Source organism: Bubalus kerabau, chromosome 14, assembly GCF_029407905.1.
Source record: "Bubalus kerabau isolate K-KA32 ecotype Philippines breed swamp buffalo chromosome 14, PCC_UOA_SB_1v2, whole genome shotgun sequence".
In the NCBI taxonomy this organism is placed as follows: Eukaryota; Metazoa; Chordata; class Mammalia; order Artiodactyla; family Bovidae; genus Bubalus; species Bubalus kerabau.
The window spans coordinates 11,305,123-11,325,046 of record NC_073637.1 but is presented as its reverse complement, the minus strand read 5'-3'; the positions used below and the strand labels follow the sequence as shown (position 1 = coordinate 11,325,046).

At 35.9% G+C, this 19,924-nt stretch overlaps 1 protein-coding gene across 3 annotated transcripts in view; it reads left to right on the top strand.

The window, feature by feature from the left end:
- EFR3A (EFR3 homolog A) overlaps window positions 1-19,924 on the top strand; it is an 87,650-nt gene that overhangs the window by 46,322 nt on the left and 21,404 nt on the right. For 2 of the 3 annotated variants that reach the window (XM_055545746.1, XM_055545747.1), the window contains exons 8-18: window positions 2,766-2,844; window positions 5,118-5,253; window positions 6,894-7,061; window positions 9,130-9,244; window positions 9,990-10,041; window positions 11,374-11,546; window positions 12,076-12,151; window positions 13,376-13,537; window positions 14,186-14,317; window positions 15,440-15,507; window positions 16,462-16,589. In XM_055545746.1, coding sequence (XP_055401721.1) covers window positions 2,766-2,844; window positions 5,118-5,253; window positions 6,894-7,061; window positions 9,130-9,244; window positions 9,990-10,041; window positions 11,374-11,546; window positions 12,076-12,151; window positions 13,376-13,537; window positions 14,186-14,317; window positions 15,440-15,507; window positions 16,462-16,589 — 1,289 coding nt within the window. The remainder of the gene's footprint in view (window positions 1-2,765; window positions 2,845-5,117; window positions 5,254-6,893; window positions 7,062-9,129; window positions 9,245-9,989; window positions 10,042-11,373; window positions 11,547-12,075; window positions 12,152-13,375; window positions 13,538-14,185; window positions 14,318-15,439; window positions 15,508-16,461; window positions 16,590-19,924) is intronic. The other variant, XM_055545748.1, reaches the window with a different exon arrangement.

The window sequence follows — 19,924 nt, the reverse complement described above, 5'->3', positions numbered from 1 at the left end:
TTGGAACTCTGCATTCAGATGCTTATGTCTTTCCTTTTCTCCTTTGCTTTTTGCTTCTCTTCTTTTCACACCTATTTGTAAGGCCTCCCCAGACAGCCATTTTGCTTTTTTGCATTTCTTTTCCAAATGTCACGAACCTCATTCCATAGTTCATCAGACACTCTATCCATCAGATCTAGGCCCTTAAATCTATTTCTCACTTCCACTGTATAATCATAAGGGATTTGATTTAGGTCATACCTGAATGGTCTAGTGGTTTTCCCTACTTTCTTCAATTTAAGTCTAAATTTGGCAATAAGGAGTTCATGATCTGAGCCACAGTCAGCTCCTGGTCTGGTTTTTGCTGACTGTACAGAGCTTCTCCATTTGGCTGCAAAGAATATAATCAGTCTGATTTTGGTGTTGACCATCTGGTGATGTCCATGTGTAGAGTCTTCTCTTGTGTTGTTGGAAGAGGGTGTTTGCTAGAGTGCATTCTCTTGGGAAAACTCTATTAGTCTTTGCCCTGCTTCATTCCGTATTCCAAGGCCAAATTTGCCTGTTACTCCAGGTGTTTCTTGACTTCCTACTTTTGCATTCCAGTCCCCTATAATGAAAAGGACATCTTTTTTGGATGTTAGTTCTAAAAGGTCTTGTAGGTCTTCATAGAACCGTTCAACTTCAGCTTCTTCAGCGTTACTGGTTGGGGCTAAAAAAGAGTCCGAAATGCAGTACTTGGATGCAATCTCAAAAACGACAGAATGACCTCTGTTCGTTTCCAAGGCAAACCATTCAGTATCACAGTAATCCAAGTTTAATTTCTGGTTACTTCCTCATATTTGGCTTCTCTTTCTTTGCTTTCTTTTTTGTGTGACTGGGCTGCCTTAGATTACATTCTCTTCTCTGAGTAAATTTTATTGTATACCAAGTGACCAATCACAGGAATATTAAATATCTTGTTGGTACTTATATGCTGCCCTCCAAGCAAAATACGTTTATAAGCTTTGAGTTTCTCCACATAGACATGGAGGCTCTTGTCAAGCCTCTAACTCAATTGTCACATATAGACCTATATAATATTCTGTGTTATTTCTGGATATTTTTGCTAGTCTTTTTTTTAATCATTTGCCTTGTTCTTTCCCCTTCCCAATTCCATCTTTATAACATGTATAAAGTAGTCTAAATGAAATATCCAGAAGTCTTTTTTTGTTTGTTTGTTTTAGGGAAAATATTTTGGTGCAAAGTTGATCTTAAGTTACAAGAATCTATAAACCACAAATTAAGAATCAGAGAGTTTTTATATTTTCAAAGAGATTCGCCCTTACTGCTACCACCACCAAAAAATGATGTTTACTGTTTAAAGATTCTCTGGGCTTATGAAAATGCTGCTAAACACTAATCAAATTATGTCAGATATAACTGAGGGCAGATTTATTAATGTCTAGACCTGCTGATTTAATATCAGAATTCTAGTTTTTATCTTGTGCTTGTGCTTAGTCGTTCAGTTGTGTCTGACTCTTTCCTACCCCATGGACTGTAGCCCACCAGGCTCCTCTGTCTATGGGGATTCTCCAGGCAAGAATCCTGGAGTGGGTTGCCATGCCCTTCTCCAAGTTTTTATCTTAATCCTGTTATTAACTAAGAGGTAGTTTATATCGCCTTAAAAATCTAAAGAGCTGTTGTAGAAGACGTTACCATGTTAACTATAATGGATTGCTTGAGTAACTTGAAAATGGGCTATATTTTTCTCTATGTATAACTTAATGGACTTACATCCTGATCATGTGTTAGTTAATTAATCTAATTAAATGTTAAATAGTTAATTACATATTGGCTAGTTAATTAGTTATTTAAATGTTAAATGCCCTCTGCAAATAAGATACTAGGCATTTAGGGAGAATATAGTCATGAATAAAAGTCCTAAAAAACTTGTTCTAGTCCCTTAAAAACTTGAGAGATCATTGACATTTATAGTGGCTTTTTACCTTGTGTGTTCTGGGAATTTGAATTTTGAGCCCATATTCATTGTCACTTTCCTTGTGGATATGAGGCTTGGATTAATGATGTATAGTCCATAAAAGGCTTTATTTTGCTTCTGCTAAAGACATGGGTGCAGTGTTATCCAGGAACCACTTTGAACTACAACCTTAGGTTCAGTTTTTTTCAACCACACAGATACTTATGAATTCTGTCAAACTACTCTCTGTGTGCTGGGAAGGACTTTCCAGAGAGACTTTGACTTTTTGTGGTTCCTCTCAGAGTCAAGGCCAACACAGACAGCTTCTACATGAAACATTTCCACACATTCACTGAAGGTGTCTTGGATTGATTTTAATGGTCTTGGATTGATGCATGTATTTCTGATCCGATAGCCATCTTTCCCAGGTGGACCCTAAGCTTTGTCTCCAGTTTTCTGTGTATCCCATTAAACCACTAGCTGTCAACTACTGGAAATCTGAAGATGTACCTAAGATAGCTGCTGGCTTCAGGGTATACTGACTTCTTCAGATTCCACCTTCTTGTGCAGTCTAGACTGAGGGACTTTTCTTTCTTACCAGCTCATGTAGGTATTAAAAATCACACATATATAGTAGCTTTTATTGTTGTTTTATGAAAGGATCTGCCAGTAAAGGGAAATAAATATAGTTCTTGAAAGGGAAACTTAGCTTCTCTTTTAGATAATATTCTTTTGATTGTTAAGCTTTGCATATTATTGAGGATTCTAGAGGAGAAAGTATAATAAAAATAAGGAAATCTTAAAGTAGTTTTCTTACTATTAATTACAGGCATTTGGATCATCACAAACTATGGGATCCCAATGAGTTTGCAGTTCACTGCTTTAAAATTATAATGTATTCCATTCAGGTAAGGGTTGAATATATTATATAAGTATATATAAGGATTATGTAAGTATATATATAAGGATTATATATTATATAAGTAATTTTGGTTCTCTGTCAGTAAGGATGTCTTCAGAGATAGAAAACACTATAGGAGATACGACATATTCTTAATTTAGTTCTTTGTCTCATTTATTTTTATTTATACTTATATTCTTACTTGCCAAGATGAAAAGATATCTAATAAAAATAACAGTGATTTTATGATGATAACCATTATTGTGCATTTATTAATACATTATTGTGTACTTGTGTTTTACTGATAAACTAGTATTAGAATTGATTATTACAGCAGCATGTGACTGATACGTTTATAGGGTGTTTGCTGTGTGGTGGTGCGTGTATTAATGTGTTAACTCCTCTGGTTTCATAGAGCCTTGATGAGGCACTGTCATCTACTACAGAAGAACTTGGACAGACCCAGCTAGCTCTTAATTCAGTTGGAATTTTAGGTCTTTTTTTAAACATCTGCATTTTTAATACCCTAAAAAGTCATCATTAATTTAAAGGAGATAAGGTTGTAAGAAGCAGCACAGCTTTTAGTACCGGTCATAACAGGATTTGCAGCCTAGATGGGCTGTTTCCTGGTTGCATAGAACTTAGGCAGATTATTTAGCCTCTCTGAGCTTTAGTTTCCTCGTTTCTGAAAAGAAAATTTTAGCGCATGCACTGAATGCTTCATTTTTATACTAAAATAGAAGCTGACATTTATCAAGTGCTGGCTGTGCCTCTGACTGTGCTAATAACCTTACGTGCTTTATTTCATTTAATCCTCCTCATTTTATGAAGTGAACGTGAAGTGTGAAAGTGTTAGTCATTCAGTTGTGTCCGGTTCTTTGCGACCACATGGACTGTATCCCACCAGCCTCTTCTGTCCGTGGAATTTTCCAGGCAAGAATACTGGATTGGGTTGCCATTTCCTTTTCCATGAAGTAGATGTTGTTATCCCCATGTTATAGATCAGAAAACTGACCTTTAGAGAGATCAGGTACCTCACTCAGGGGCACACAGGTAAGAAAGTCAGGATCCGAATTCTGTTCATCCTATTCTAAAACTTTGTGTCTGAATAAAATACTAATTATAGACTAGCATAATATAAGTTTTCAATACTTGGTAGCTAGTACAAAGCTGGTTTATATGTGGAAGGATAATTTTTTTTTTAATTTTCACAGTTTATTGAAAATAATTGACATATGTTATATAAGTTTAAGGTGTACAACATGATTGGTATATGTATATGTTGCAAAATGATTCTCATAGTAAGTTTTCTCAAGATCCATCACTTCACATAGCTACACGTTTTTTTTCTTCTGATAAGAACTTTTAAGATCTTTTAATTTTAGTTTAGTAGGTGAGCCGTTGATCTGGCAATCTGTAGACATAATTAAGGCTCTTCCCCTAGTCTTCATAGCCTTGTATTTCTTCATTTGCCCTCCTCATTCAGATTTAGTTACTAGATGAAACTATTTTTTGCAAGGAGTAAATGCTAAAGTTGAAGAAACTGAAGGAATCAATAAATATTTGTTGATTAAGTGTTTAAGAAGTTATTCTGGTCCATAGCATTGCTTTAGAAGAAGCTTTACGTTCACTATAAGAAGTCCATTCTTCGAAAATTGCATGTTAGTACCCACCAGGATGGGAATTTCTATTTTTTAAGGCTATCCTGATACATTCAGGATAATATTTATTATGAGAATAAAAATTTTCTTATAAATCTCCTTCTCAGAGATGACTGCTGTTAACATTTAGACATATATAATTCTAGTCTTATATACTTTTTTAAAAAAAACATTGAATTTTATTTAACACAGTATTTTACAACTGGGCTTCCCTGGTGGCTCAGATGGTAAAGAATCTGCCTCCAATGCGGGAGACCTGGGTTCGATCTCTGGGTTGGGAAGATCCCCTGGAGTAGGGCATGACAACCCATTCCAGTATTCTTGCCTGGAGAATCCCCACAGACAGTCCATGGGATTGCAAAGAGTCAGACATGACTGAGCAACTTAGCACAGCACACATTTTACAACTTGCTTTTTTTCACTCAGGATATCATGAGTATTTCCCATTATCCTTATTATTCTTAAAAAGAATGGTTTTTAATGGCTGTATATATTGTTCCATGACTTAAGTACCAGTCTCCTAAATTGGATGTTTTAATGTCACATGATTTATCATTTTTATGAATTCCAGGATGTATATAATTGTTCATATATTTTTACACTACTTTGTTTCTCTTAGGCTCAGTATTCTCACCACGTAATCCAGGAGATTCTCGGACACCTTGATGCTTGTAAAAAAGATTCTCCACGAGTTCGAGCAGGTATTATTCAGGTTCTATTAGAGGCTGTTGCCATTGCTGCTAAAGGTTCCATAGGTAAGTGCCAGCCCCCCAAAAAAACATTAATCTTTTACAGAATGTTTTTTCTAGCAGGTATAGCACTGTGTGGGACGCTGAAAATATTTCTAACGTTTTTGAATGTGCTATAATTTCTCTTGAAATTTTGGGTTTCCATGACTATTGTCAGGCCTCTTTAATGTACAGTTAAACATTTTCTCCACATCAGTCTCTCCTTCCCTTCCTCTTCTCCAGTAAAGATTCTGAAAGCAGTTATATGCTAAACATTTGGGAGGGGTACAGATATAACAAGAAACTTACAGTTTACTGAGTTAGACACCTCTCCCTGATGCCATAATATAAGGCACATTTTGATCAAGTATCATAAGAAAGCCAAGGTCCAGAGAAGGGGGAAAATGGATTAGTAGGAGCAAAGCATTATGTAGCCCATTTGACTGGAACATGTGGTGGTGTGTGGAGGAAGCCAGGGACATGGCTTCAGATTCAAGTTGTGGCCAGATCATGGGTATAACTCTTCAGTTGACTAACATGCTGTAAAGATTTACTATAATCTTCATCAGAGATAATGTTATATGATGCTGACCTCGATGGCAGCAGTAAAAGTGGGAATGTGAAGTCAGCAGGATTTGATTAACTGACTGACTGTGGGGGTAACACGGAGAAGGGACAGGTCAGACATCATGATTTTTCACTTGTGTGATTAGAAGGATGAAAGGGTCCCTCATAAAATTTCTGAAGTTAGGAAAATCTAGTTATGTTTTCTTTGCTTCAGAATCAAAGTGGAACTATGTATTACCTACTGAAATATTGTAATGCTCACTCAGTGTCAAATGAGAGTGCACATTTTGTATATGGACTCATCATTACTTATAACTTACCTCAACGAGATGAAAACAGGTTATTTTTTGGAGAGCTACTTCATTTGACATATTAATACGAATTGAATCACAGATGATGCATTGATTGAGTCATGTCACTACTGATGTTTCTTATGTGTGAGGAACTGTGTGTTAGGTTCAATACATTCAGAGAAGGAATTACACGAGGCTGCCTGTCCTGGAGAAGGTTATAATCTAGAAGGCAGAAGTAAAAAGCACTGATTAGACTGTCTTGTGATGGATGCATTGATGGAAACACACAGAGTGTTCACAGAATTAAAAGCAGAGAATAAATGTAGTTTATCCAAATTGGGTAAATTGGCTAGCTTCATTCTAATAATTGAGACAAAATTCTTTCTTCTTCAGCCTTAAAAGATGCAAAATAAATTTCTTATGCTACAGCGGGCTGTATTACCATAATTCTATGGATTCTGACCCAGCAGGTTATCACAATATGCATTCTTTTGAGTAGACAAGATTAGATAGATGGAAAGTTTTTGGTAACTTTTATAAGAATATGCATGTTTTGTGTGTTTGTACCAAAGATTCCAAGAGCCAGTTGTTCCGAGATGCCCAGTAGATGTTTGCTGCAATAGCTAAGAGACTTTCTTACTTAGGGATTTCTCATTTACTTTTTTAATGAATGGTTAGTTCATAAATTACGAAGTATTGCCAGCTACTTAGAAAATATCTGGAAGTCTCTGTTGAGAAACATGAGTATTGGCTTTGAGTCTGTGATGCTGGAAGAATGTACTCGCTCACACCAGGGTTCATCTGCAGGACCCACAGTGCTGGAAGTCTTCAACACCCTGTTGAAGCATCTGCGTTTCAGTGTTGAATTGGAAGCAAATGATTTACAGGGAGGCTCTACAGGCAATGCCAACTTAAACACAAGTTCCAAAGACAGTGATGAGAAGATTGTGCAGAACGCTATCATCCAAACAATAGGTGAGTGCATTTCCCTTTTCAGCTTATTATGGAAAACAGTGATTCGGAAAGCCCTCATTGAAAGTACTTGACTGTTATGCTGCATTAGTTAAAGGTGAATGACAGGTTAGACTTTAAAAAAAAACTTTGTGTTTAGAAACTAAACAAACACGAGAATACAGCAAATTACAACCAAGAACACCGTATGTACCCTTCACCTAGATTCATCTCTTAATATTTTAGGCCTTTATTATATCGTTTCCTTTCTCTCTCTGCCTGTCTCCCTCTCTCCCTCCCTTTCTGCGTTTCTCTGTGTGCATACGCATGCCTGTATATATATATGTGTATATCTACATATATGTGCATATATAAATCTATACATATAGAGAGATGCATGCATGTGTCCATCTACCTTTCTTTCCTAACCACTGCATATTAAGTACATATATATCATGGCTCTTTACTACAGAGTATTTTTTCCAAAGAATAAAGATATTTTCTTACATACCCAGAATACAGTTACCAACATCAGTAAATTTAACTTCATATAGTACTTTAATCCGGAGAAGGCAATGGCACCCCACTCCAGTACTCTTGTTGGAAAATCCCGTGGACGGAGGAGCCTGGTGGGCTGCCGTCTATGGGGTCGCACAGAGTCGGACACGACTGAAGCGACTTCACTTTCACTTTTCACTTTCATGCATTGGAGAGGGAAATGGCAACCCACTCCAGTGTTCTTGCCTAGAGAATCCCAGGGATGGGGGAGCCTGGTGGGCTGCCGTCTATGGGGTCGCACAGAGTCGGACGCGACTTAGCAGCAGCCGCAGTACTTTAATCAAACTTGCATGTTTCAGTTTTGTCATTTGACCTGATAATGTCCTTTATAGCACGTTTTCCCTTAGGTCCAGGATCCAGTCTAGGATCATATATTGTGTTTAGTTGTGATGTTTCTTTGGTTCCTTCAGTTTGGAACATTCTCTTATGATCTAGACATTTTGTAAGAGTATAGGTCCCCCTTGCTGCTGCTGGCAAGTCACTTCAGTCATGTCCAACTCTTTGTGATTATAGCCTGCCAGGCGCCTTTGTCCATGGGATTCTCCAGGTAAGAATACTGGATTGGGTTGCCATTCCCCCCTCCAGAATAGGTCCCCCTTACCCCTCACTTTAAAAAAACTGTCCTTTACATGGGCTTGTCTAATGTTTCTTCATGATTAGATTCAGCTCGTGCATGTCTGGGAGGATGCTATTTAAGGGATACTGTTCTTCTCAGATTCTCACATACAGAGGCACACAGTGTGTGTCCGCTTTTTGCTGGTGGTGGTAGTTGTGGTCACTCAACGTGTTGCTCTACTTCTCTGCTGCACAGTTTCCATTCCCCCTCGTAAACAATAAGCAGTGTCTGAGAAGATACTTTAGGACCTTGCAGATCCTCTGCTCTCCCTACATCTAGCAAGACATTATAGACCAGGATCTGGATACTGATACTTAGGGTTTAAAATCACATGCTTCCCCGCTACTCCACTCCACACACACACACACACGTGCACAAAGGGTACAAGGATACAGAGCATGGTGTAATGTTGATTGTTTTCAATTAATGTCTCGATTTGGTCACTGTCAACTTCAAGTGGTCAGTCTGACCCTGGAGTATCATCCAGCGAGAAATCTGCAGCATAAAACTTCACAAAACACTTTTGATGCATTCATTCAGTCACAGCACCTTCTCGATACACCGTACAAATCCTTTTTTTGCATTTCAGTTGCATTTTTACCTTTCTTGAAATAATAAAGCATGACATGCTGTAAATGTTTCTTTTTTTCCATCTTCAGTACTAAAATGGCTATACAAAAATTCAACTTTGGTAAGTGTTTTTTCTTAATGCACTGCTGACATGACAGCTGTCACAATACAGTCTATCAAAATTGTTTCAAATGAAGGTAAAGACAGCTAAGCGCTAATAGAGCCATCTTATTGAAAAAAACCAAATGAACCTTTGACCAACCTAATACTACGATTTTTTTATTTTATGGAAAAATTAAGTTTTCAATTTGAAAAATACATCTTAAATTTATCTTGATATTTTTATAGGATTTTTTGGAAGTAACCTGCCAGATTATCAGAGGTCAGAAATCATGATGTTCATTATGGGGAAAGTACCTGTTTTTGGAACATCTACACATACTTTGGATATCAGTCAATTAGGGTATGTTTTTCTGGTTGTCCTGTGTACTCAAACTGAAATTTCTCAAACTGTAAAGCTGAATACTCCAGGCCAGAATACTGAAGTAGGTAGCTGTTCCCTTCTCCAGGGGATCTTCCCAACTCAGGGATCAAACCCAGGTCTCCCACATTGCAGGCAGATTCTTTACCAGCTGTGCCACCAGGGAAGCCCTAATTTGATTTTACAACATGCTAATGCTTTAGTTTGTAAATAATTTAATAAGGAAATGATAGTCTTATTTAAGATATTTATTTGTTTGACCATTAATAACCCTTTTTTCATTTGTTAATTCTTTTTTGAAAGAATTATTTGTATAACAATTATTTAGGCACATCCTTGCCTTCTTATTAATATATATTACATAGATATTGTGTCTGTCAATTATATTTGCATTAGATATATTCTCCAGTTTATAGTATCTTTTAATTATTCTGGATCTTTTGTTGTGATTTCATACAGTTGACTTTTCATGTCATTACATGCATAGGTCTGTTTCCTTTGCGAACCAATAGGTTTTTAATGTTTTTTGTTTGAATTTGATTTTTGTGCATATAACCCTGTAATTCATATGAAGTTTACTTTTAAAATATAAAATGAGCCATGACTTAGTATAAAAGCAAAGTCTGTTTCGCTAATATGAATAGAGTTTTAAAATCAAAAATAATAATTTAAGTAAATAAGGTTAATTACTTTTAATAAAATAATGCCACTGTTTTGTGTATTTTAGGGATTTGGGAACCAGGCGGATTCAAATAATGTTGCTGCGATCTTTGCTTATGGTAAGGAATTTAAGACTGGTAAAGAACACCCTTAACCTTAAATTATTAAAGAGGTTAAAAGAATAGCTTCACATTATCAGCTTCTTTTTCTTTTAAGATACCATTTATGGTAAGTTTTCTTTCTGTGGTTTGTATACTATACTTGAATGTACTTGAATTTTGCTTTTACTGTTTATTCCTCACTTTCCCATCATCATATTTGGTTTTCATAATGATGAAAGATACAGAAGGCAGAAAGCATTACCATTTTATAGGAGATGATGCCTGGGCCCAGCTATAGCCAGATTTCTCAGTTCCTTCCTATATGTTTTTTTCTTTTTTATTTGTATCTTGTTTAAGAGCTCTTTGCCTGCTCTGATGATATAAACACATTTGTTTATATCATTTTACAAAAGGTTTACAGTTTGGCTTTCCACATCTAGAACTTTGATCTGAAGTTTATCTATTTTTGTATGTGATATAAAATATAGATATGTTTTTAGTTTTTTTAGGTAAGTAGTAAATGTCCCACCAATTTCTACTCACTTATAAAATCACCTTTATCCTATAATGAATGCCCAAATATAAATGGTAGATGTTCCATATATGCTTGTAATCCTTAATATAAAGAGATTACCCACCTGAAATTTCATTTGGCCCTAAGCTTTTTTTAATTAAATAAATTCCCTGAGCAAATAGCCTTGTCTCTAATCCTAATTGTACTATACAGTCAACTGAATGAATGTCTGTGTGTTATGGTTAAACTGTTTAATGGCATTTAAGTATAGGCTGATTAAAAGCTCCAACTTTAGAGATAGGAATACACTCAGAAATGTTACATCAAATAATGAAAACAGCTTTCCAAAATGAAAATGCATTCCTATTGAACTGAACTGCTTAATTTAAAATAAAATAATTATTTGCCAGTTTAAAATTTTCAAATCTTACCTGTGTTATTTGTTATCTAATTTCCTTATATCCATTTAGTACTGACTTCCTGCCCCATATATTCTTAACCTGTCTGAGCCTCGGTTTTCTTTTACAAAATGGGGAAGCAGTAATAATTCCTAGCCTCACAGGAACATGGTAATGATGAAGTTAGTACACATACAGTGCTTAGAGTCATGCCTGACATAAGGTAAATGTGTGCTGATACTGATTTTATTAACTTTATGAATGATGTTTTTGTAAAATCCTCATCATCTCACAAATTTTCTTTTAGTTTTTCCTTCAGACTTATGTTTATACTTCCTGTTTTCCCTAAGCTTATGATTCTTAGAAAACAACTTGAGAGTTTTACCAAAGAAGGATTCATGACAAAGGTCTTTTGCTTGTTTTTCCTCCTATAATCAGGTAACTTCTGGGTACAAAGCGAAGACAATAGTTACTGCACTGCCAGGGTCTTTTCTGGACCCTTTGTTATCACCGTCCCTCATGGAAGACTATGAACTGAGACAGTTAGTCTTGGAAATAATGCATAATCTCATGGATCGCCATGACAACAGGGCAAAGCTTCGAGGGATCAGGTATGTGCTGTTTGAAAATAGGCTTAATGATGAAATTTTCAGATTTCTACATTAATGCATTTAAGTACAGTATTGATTGTTTTGGGGTTTTTTTACCCTTTTAAAGTGTTTATTAATTCAGTGGTTTTCAGTACATTCACAGTTAGAACCATCACCAATACCATTATGCAGTATTGTACTTTTTTTCATCTAGGGTTTTTAGGTTTTATTAATCCAGAATTTAATTTGTATAACAATTACTAATATATTTTAAGATAGTAAATGTTAAAGGTCTTTTAATGTACTTTCAGAGATCTCATCTACTAGTAATCATTAGTTCCATAAATTTTATTTTGGTTTGGCCTCAAGGATTACTTTGTGCAATTTTACTTAAACTCAGTTATTCAATAGAATCATTATATATCAGCTTATTTAAAATGCTCATTGAAATGAGTGGTAAATAGTTCAGACTTCTAAGCATAGCTATGATTTGTCATATAAGATGATATAACAGTCATTCCTTTAAAAATGATGCATTGGTTCTCTCTAGAATAATACCAGATGTGGCTGACCTAAAAATAAAAAGAGAAAAAATTTGTAGACAAGACACAAGTTTCATGAAAAAGGTAAGATTATCTTCTGAAAAATAATGCATGACTTAAGTTGTAGCCATTTGAATTCTCAGGTAGATTTGCATTGATCTGTAACCTTAAAATGAAATGAAGGGGAATCTATTAGAAGAGCATACATAGTTTGTATCTGTAGCCAGAAAACTCCCACTTACTAATACTGAACCACAGACCTAAACAGGGTTAACCAGTCAGGCATTGGCACAGCTAGAGAGGCCCCTCTTACCTATATGGGTCCATGTGCATATTAAATAGATTACAGAGCAAAATGCATAACCCTACAGATGGACTGGCTTTAGAAGACTACTGTTGTGGCCTGTGACCCTGGCCGCACTTTACAATCACCGGGGGAGCTTTGTGCTTTTACAAACATTGATGCTCGCGTTTCCTCACTGATAAGTTAAATCATATCCGGGGTGGGCAGTGGGGGCCTAGTGGAGAGGAAGCGTGGCAGTCGTTCAGTTTCCCTATTGTAACTTACAGTTTGTGTTGCAAACCAGTGTAACATGTTGAGTTAATTACCACATGGTACTTTGAAATGGGAAAAACGCTTTTATTTCTGTTTGTTGTCACTTGACAATTGGACCTGTACTCTGGAATGCTTTAGACGACAGGCTTTTCTGTTTTTGACTAACATGTTAGATCAGTCTGGTTTAGAGGGAAACCTCTTACAGTCCTGGGGGTGTGTCTGTGACCTCTCCTCGTGGGTGGACTTTAGACCTGCCTGTGTCACTTCAAACCAAAGTGTGGCAGAGCCTGGAGGTGCTCTTCCCTGCACAGCTCCTAACCCACCTCCCAGGAGGGTGTTCCCTCAGGCAAGAAAACCTGAGTTCATTTCTGCTCAGCCAGTTGTTTCTTACTATTGCCAAAGCTCCCATAATTCTGCCATTCGTTTCAGTTTTTCTCAAATCTATCTATCATTTGCTTGTCTTTTCAAATTATTACTAAAGACATTTTCATTGTTTGCACTGGAACTATTTCTGACTTGCTGTTTTTGTTGAATTTTGTCTTCAACTCCAATGTTAGTGTGTAGTTCTATATCGATACATTTATTGATGTTAATAATTGGAATACAATTTGACCCTCCAATTATCAGTTTAAATCTCTCCCATGTTATGTGATAAGATAGCTACTTTCTAAGAGGTTATATACACCTCTGAAATCTGCCTTACTACATTTTAAGCAAGACTGTCTTTTTTTCTGTATCGTTTCCCTTTTCAGAATGGGCAGCAGCTATATCGGCACATATATTTGGGCTGTAAAGAAGAAGACAATGTTCACAAGAACTATGAGCTACTTTATACTTCTCTTGCTCTTATAACTATTGAATTGGCCAATGAAGAAGTAGTTATTGATCTCATTCGATTAGCCATTGCTTTACAGGTATGCTTTCATAGCCTTTCATTGACAAAAGCATTTTTTACAAATTAGACACCATCTTTAAAGTATTATCATCTTTACTCAGGGACATGAATTTTTTAAGTGAGTTGTCTAGTTTTAAATCTAAAATACTCAAACTCTGATCACATTCATTTATTCTTTTTACAAATGTTGAGTAAGTATTGACCATGTGCTAAATATTGTTCAAAGCCATAGGATTACCATGATGAAAAAGACAGCATGGTCCCTGTGCCCATCCTTTCAGTGAAGATAGTCATTAAATAATAAGAATTACATAGATGGAGTTGTTTAATTAGAGTTTAAATATTACATAATAATAGAACTGTGTGCAATGAGAATACATGCATTTATTTTTATATATCTGATATACATTTCACCAGCCCCCGAATCCCCCCATCTTTAGGAAAGGCTTTCCTGAAGAAGACCTGTTTGAATTGAGAGTTTTAAGTCTTTTATAAAGGGGTATTTATTCTCCTTTTGGAACTTTTTTTTTAAAGAAAGCTGCGTCTAAGGTGACATTTTTGTTAGCATTCCAACCTACCTGCAGTTTTTTTAGTATAATCATAAAGAAAATGCTAATGGAGCCTGAGACCTTGATCAGTCCGTGTGTGTGTGTTTGTTTAATTAAAGGATAGTGCAATTATCAATGAAGATAATTTGCCAATGTTCCATCGTTGTGGAATCATGGCGCTGGTTGCTGCATACCTCAACTTTGTAAGTCAGATGATAGCTGTTCCTGCGTTTTGCCAGCATGTTAGCAAGGTAATATATTTAGATAAGTCCTTGCATTTGAACTGCACGAGAATGGCAGATTTTCTACCAGTGATAATTATTTTTAATGTTGATGATTATGTATAAATTATTAAGATAATGCTATGTTTATATTTTCTTTGATGGCTGTTGTTGTATTAGAATTTTTTTGTATAATGGTTGAGCAGGAAATACGGCTTTCTTCTATAGTACTTCATACAATTTCTTATAGTTATTTTCCTTTTAAAACATTATGGATCTTAGTATCTCATATTTCTTTAATTATACTGTTTTTATTGTCATTATGTTTTAAACCAGTCTCCTTGAGTTAGCTCTCAAAAGTTAAGTAAATAATACACCTCTCAGAGATTTGTCCTGTGTCATTTAACTGTATTTATCTTTTTCAGCAGTAACTCATTAAATAGTTACTGCATGGTTTAGCATACATTTCAGAGCCGCTGACTTACCTGCAGAAAAAGTCCACTGTAATTTTTATTCTTTAAAGACATCTTTCAGGGAGAACCTCGTTTTTATGAAATTGGAAGCATCTCTCTCAAGTCTTTCCTAAAATGTAGGGGGTTTTAGTGCATTCTAAGAAATAAAACTCATTCATTCATTAAACAAATGTTTGAGTGACTATTTGACATCTGCCGTTAAAGATCCAAATTCTGTGAAAGCAGGGTTCCCCTTTAGGTGGCTTCCAAGTGAGTTGGGGAGCCAGACCTCAGAAGAGCGCTGAGACCAGGGACATGCACGGCAGCAGGTCCCGTGGAGGAGGGGTACAGCGAGGGCCTGTGTCTTGTGGAGGCGTCTCCCACACACGGTGCTTGAGAAGGCACAGGTTCTAATTGCCTCTGTGGGAGGTTTGATCAGATGTGATGTATCATCTTTTTTCACAGCTTGTATTATTTTATCACTTTGATTTTGTTACCTGCTGAGTTCATAAATTGAGAACAAAACGAACTCTTTATTTGGGTTCTCAACTGTAGCTTAAATTCCAAAATAAAGTGATGGTATTTCTTATAAATGTTTAGTTTTTGTTTCTGTGTTTTTAGTTTTCCAAATTTTTGTGGCACCGTCCTGAAGAGTGAGGCTTTTGATTTTTACTTTATTTTGTTTTTGGATATTTTTCAGGTTATTGAAATTCGAACTATGGAAGCCCCTTATTTTCTCCCAGAGCATATTTTCAGAGATAAGTGCATGTATGTTAATGCTTTACATTTCAGGGAAGGGGCATTGACTTGAGAAACCAGTAAATGATGATTGAAAGGAGCGAACTATTGTTAGAATAATTTTCTGATTTTTATAATCCTCATTGTTTTATGTTTCTGTCACTTAACTCATCTAACTTGTTTCTCTTGTTATAAAAGTTCTCGTACATTATAAATATAGACTCATACACACATGGACTCAGTCTTTGAGGAAAAAAATTTTAGCTTACCTTTTTTTAAACATGAGGATGCAACTCTTAAATAAAGCTTGTTCTGATATATAGGTGAACATTCCTTTAAGAGACTATAATATCTTGTTCAAAACTTTGAATAATCGATAACAATATTAATAAAACTATGGGAGAAAGAATGTTTTCCGAAAAGTGATGGTTATACTCTGAACTTTTTTTCTTGCTATCCAAACAAAAAAATACATATATGAAAAATACTTTATTCAACTTTTGGACTCTAAAAGCAGTTTAATATTGAAAGCATCAGCATAATATAATACCAAGCAGTTTGAAAGGAAAATGAAGCTGTATGTCTTGGACGAGAGTTTCCTGTCACTTAGTTAGCTAGTGTATTCTTGATTAGTAGTCAGTGAGCTTCATTTTTATTTTCTTCTTGTAGTAGATTTTTAATTACCGTGATAGTTAAAGCTGAATTTAGTCTTCATCATTTAATGTGTGAATACCAGCAGGATAAAATAAGGCTGACCTCACCCTTGGGATGTTACTGGGGAAGAAGAACAGCAGAACGCTTCCTAGCTGGGTCCACACTCCATATGTTTTTAAAGAGCTCAAATTAGTCACCTAAAATATACTGATTTTCCTATGACTAATTACAGTTCAAGTTGCATTTATATTTAGACCTTGATCTAGAATGTTTATATGTTAACTTATTTTAAATAATACTAAATGGCTTTTGTTTTGATCAACTTGACAGGCTTCCAAAATCTTTAGAGAAGCATGACAAAAATTTGTACTTTTTGACCAACAAGATTGCAGAGTCACTAGGTGGCAGTGGGCATAGTGTTGAGAGGTTGTCAGTCCCGTACGTACCACAAGTGACAGGTAAGGGGGTGATTAAACGCGATCGAATACGTATCAGCAATTTTTCTGCGAGTTCAGTTAGCAATGAAAACTAATTCTGTTTGTGTACTTACTATATCAACTGTTTCAGATGCTTAAGAAAGTTTACTTCTATTTTAAAATTTTGTTCTTGAAAACCTTTAGTAAAAGACATATACATGATTTTATCATGAGCAAATTGAATCCTCAAGTGTTATTATAGTTCATGTATTATTATACTGAATAATATTTTTCTTTAAACAGAGAAGCAAAGTAAGATCTTTGCTCTTTAAGCAGTATTGTGTTTAACTTCAGGAAATTGGTAAAAATCATTTAGTTAGTAATTTGTGACTATTGAGCTTAATAAATTAGGTAATTTTTGTCATTTGAAAGAGTACAGACTATTTTCTTTGTAAAGAAACCTGCGAACTTTAAGTTAAGAATATGTTTTCCTCTGTGTATAATGTATCTCCTTCTGTTCTTTTCATTGCTTGAGATAATTGTTTTGTTTCAAAGCAAAACTGCATCATATCTTGCATTCACTTTTTACTTTGAAAGCTAAAATCAAAGATTTTTATCTTAGGACACCTTCATTTTCTTTTGATGGGGCTATATCAGTTCTACAAGAGAGCTGTTTGATTTCATTTAGGTAGTTTTCCGAATTAATTGCTAGAAATAGCATGATATTTGGAAATAACTTTTTTATAATTTGGATCCAAAATATGTATATTTATTACAGATAGTTGTTCATAATAGTCTGAGATGTTAATGAAAGCTTTTGCATTTTCTTTTAAATTCCATAGTATAGAAAATTCTGTGCCTCAGGAATTCCTTGGGAAAGTAAAAAGTGCTAAGAATAAAACACTAGTAGAGCTTTATAATTTTAAAGAATTTTTTAAATAGGTTTTTAAAAATATTTCATTCTTATAATTTGGATTTAGCTCTCTTTCCTTCAGGCAAAAAACCTCATAAACCCAGGCACAAGTGCAAAGGTAAATCCAGTGGCAGTTGGCCTGCCCTTTCCCTCCCCCATCCTTTAGGAAAATAGCTTAGTACAACTGCCTTCTAGAAAATGAAGACAGTGGCCTGTGTGTTTTATGTCGTTGTAAATTCAGTTACTGTTTTGCTCTACCTTCCCCATAGCTGTAGTTTACTTTCCGTCCCTTGTTATTTCCTTCTACCCTGTTCCTTTAACTCCGAACAATTCTGAACGAAAATTACGGTACATTTTTTTTATTTTAACAAATGGTTTGTATTTCCCGTTTCTTCCCACCCCTGAAAAGGATGTATTCTCTTTTTTAATGCCTGTCTATCACTGACTAGAAGAATTCTGAGCATTTCAGCATATTCTTAGCTACATAACTGCATAGAAATCCCTCAGTGTGAATAAGGGTCTTCTGATTTATAAAAATTTTGGCAGTTTAGAACCAGTCTGTGGCATGTGTGTCCTGCCTTACTGCAGAGAGAGTCAGAAGACATAGTAACACTTTGTGGCCTAATCAATTATTAAATTTTCCTTTTGCTATATAACCATCAGATACTCATTTTAAAAAAAAATAAGGGATTTAAGATTTAAGGTATCTTTCTTGTTAAAAGAAAAAAGTTTAAATATTTAGGTTGTTGTGTATCATGCATGTGTACCCTTCATCATCAAAAGAGTAGCTGCCATTTATTATGTACTGAGTGTTTGCCAGTCACAGTGATACTCTATTCGTGTTCTCAGGTAATCTCAGAATGTAGTTTGGTGAGGAAAGTAGCATTAGTTTTGTTTACAAATGAGGATAGTGAGGCTGAAATTAAATAATTTGATTAGGTAAGACCACTAGAATTAACTGCCTTGCCTGTTCAGTTAGGTGCTTAATAAATTGATTTTCCCGGCTGTGTGCTCAAAGATTGTTCCTTATTGATCCAGATTTATTTTTTATTGTATTACAAACTTTTACTGAGTGTCTACTATATCAAGCACTCTTCTGACTTTTGGGGTAGAAAGATGTTACGATTCACTCCCTGTCCTCAAGGATTAAAGTTTGGTGGAGAAGACAGACAAACAGTTGAAAAAGACAGACAAACAGTTGAAATATAATGGTAACTGGTTCTAAAGAAAGAAGAATGGTCTGCCTAAAGCTTACTGAACAGTTAGTGACTGGCATAAAGTAAGTGATCAATAAATGTTCGCTAATTATTGCAAATCAGCCTAGAATTTGAGTTAATAGTGTATGTCTAGGTGTGTGTTACATGCTCCTCTGTGAAGGGGTACAGTATTTAATCTGTGAAGGGGTACAGTATTTAATCTGTGAAGAGGTACGGTATTTGATCTGTGAAGGGGTACGGTATTTAATCTGTGAAGGGGTACTGTATTTAATCTGTGAAGGGGTACGGTGTTTAATCTGTGAAGGGGTATGGTATTTGATCTGTGAAGGGGTACGGTGTTTGATCTGTGAAGGGGTACGGTATTTAATCTGTGAAGGGGTACAGTGTTTAATCTGTGAAGGGGTACAGTATTTAATCTGTGAAGGGGTACAGTATTTGATCTGTGAAGGGGTACAGTATTTGATCTGTGAAGGGGTACAGTGTTTAATCTGTGAAGGGGTACGGTGTTTAATCTGTGAAGGGGTACAGTGTTGAATCTGTGAAGGGGCACGGTATTTAATCTGTGAAGGGGCGCGGTATTTAATCTGTGCAGGGGTACGGTGTTTAATCTGTGAAGGGGTACAGTGTTGAATCTGTGAAGGGGCGCAGTATTTGATCTGTGAAGGGGCGCAGTATTTAATCTGTGAAGGGGCGCAGTATTTAATCTGTGAAGGGGCGCAGTATTTAATCTGTGAAGGGGCGCAGTATTTAATCTGTGAAGGGGCGCAGTATTTAATCTGTGAAGGGGCGCAGTATTTAATCTGTGAAGGGGCGCAGTATTTAATCTGTGAAGGGGCGCAGTATTTAATCTGTGAAGGGGCGCAGTATTTGATCTGTGAAGGGGCGCAGTATTTGATCTGTGAAGGGGCGCAGTATTTGATCTGTGAAGGGGCGCAGTATTTGATCTGTGAAGGGGCGCAGTATTTAATCTGTGAAGGGGCGCAGTATTTGATCTGTGAAGGGGCGCAGTATTTGATCTGTGAAGGGGTACAGTGTTGAATCTGTGAAGGGGCGCAGTATTTGATGAGTATTTACGGTGCGGCAGCTGCTGCGCAAGCAGAAGCAAGAATGAGCAGGACAGGTAGAGGTTCTCGGTTTAACAAAGCATACAGTCTTTCCTAACAGGATTCCTCATCTGGACCAAGAAACACAGAAGATGATTTTGAATGACATTTTTCTCAGTTCTCCCAAGATGGCACATCAGCACT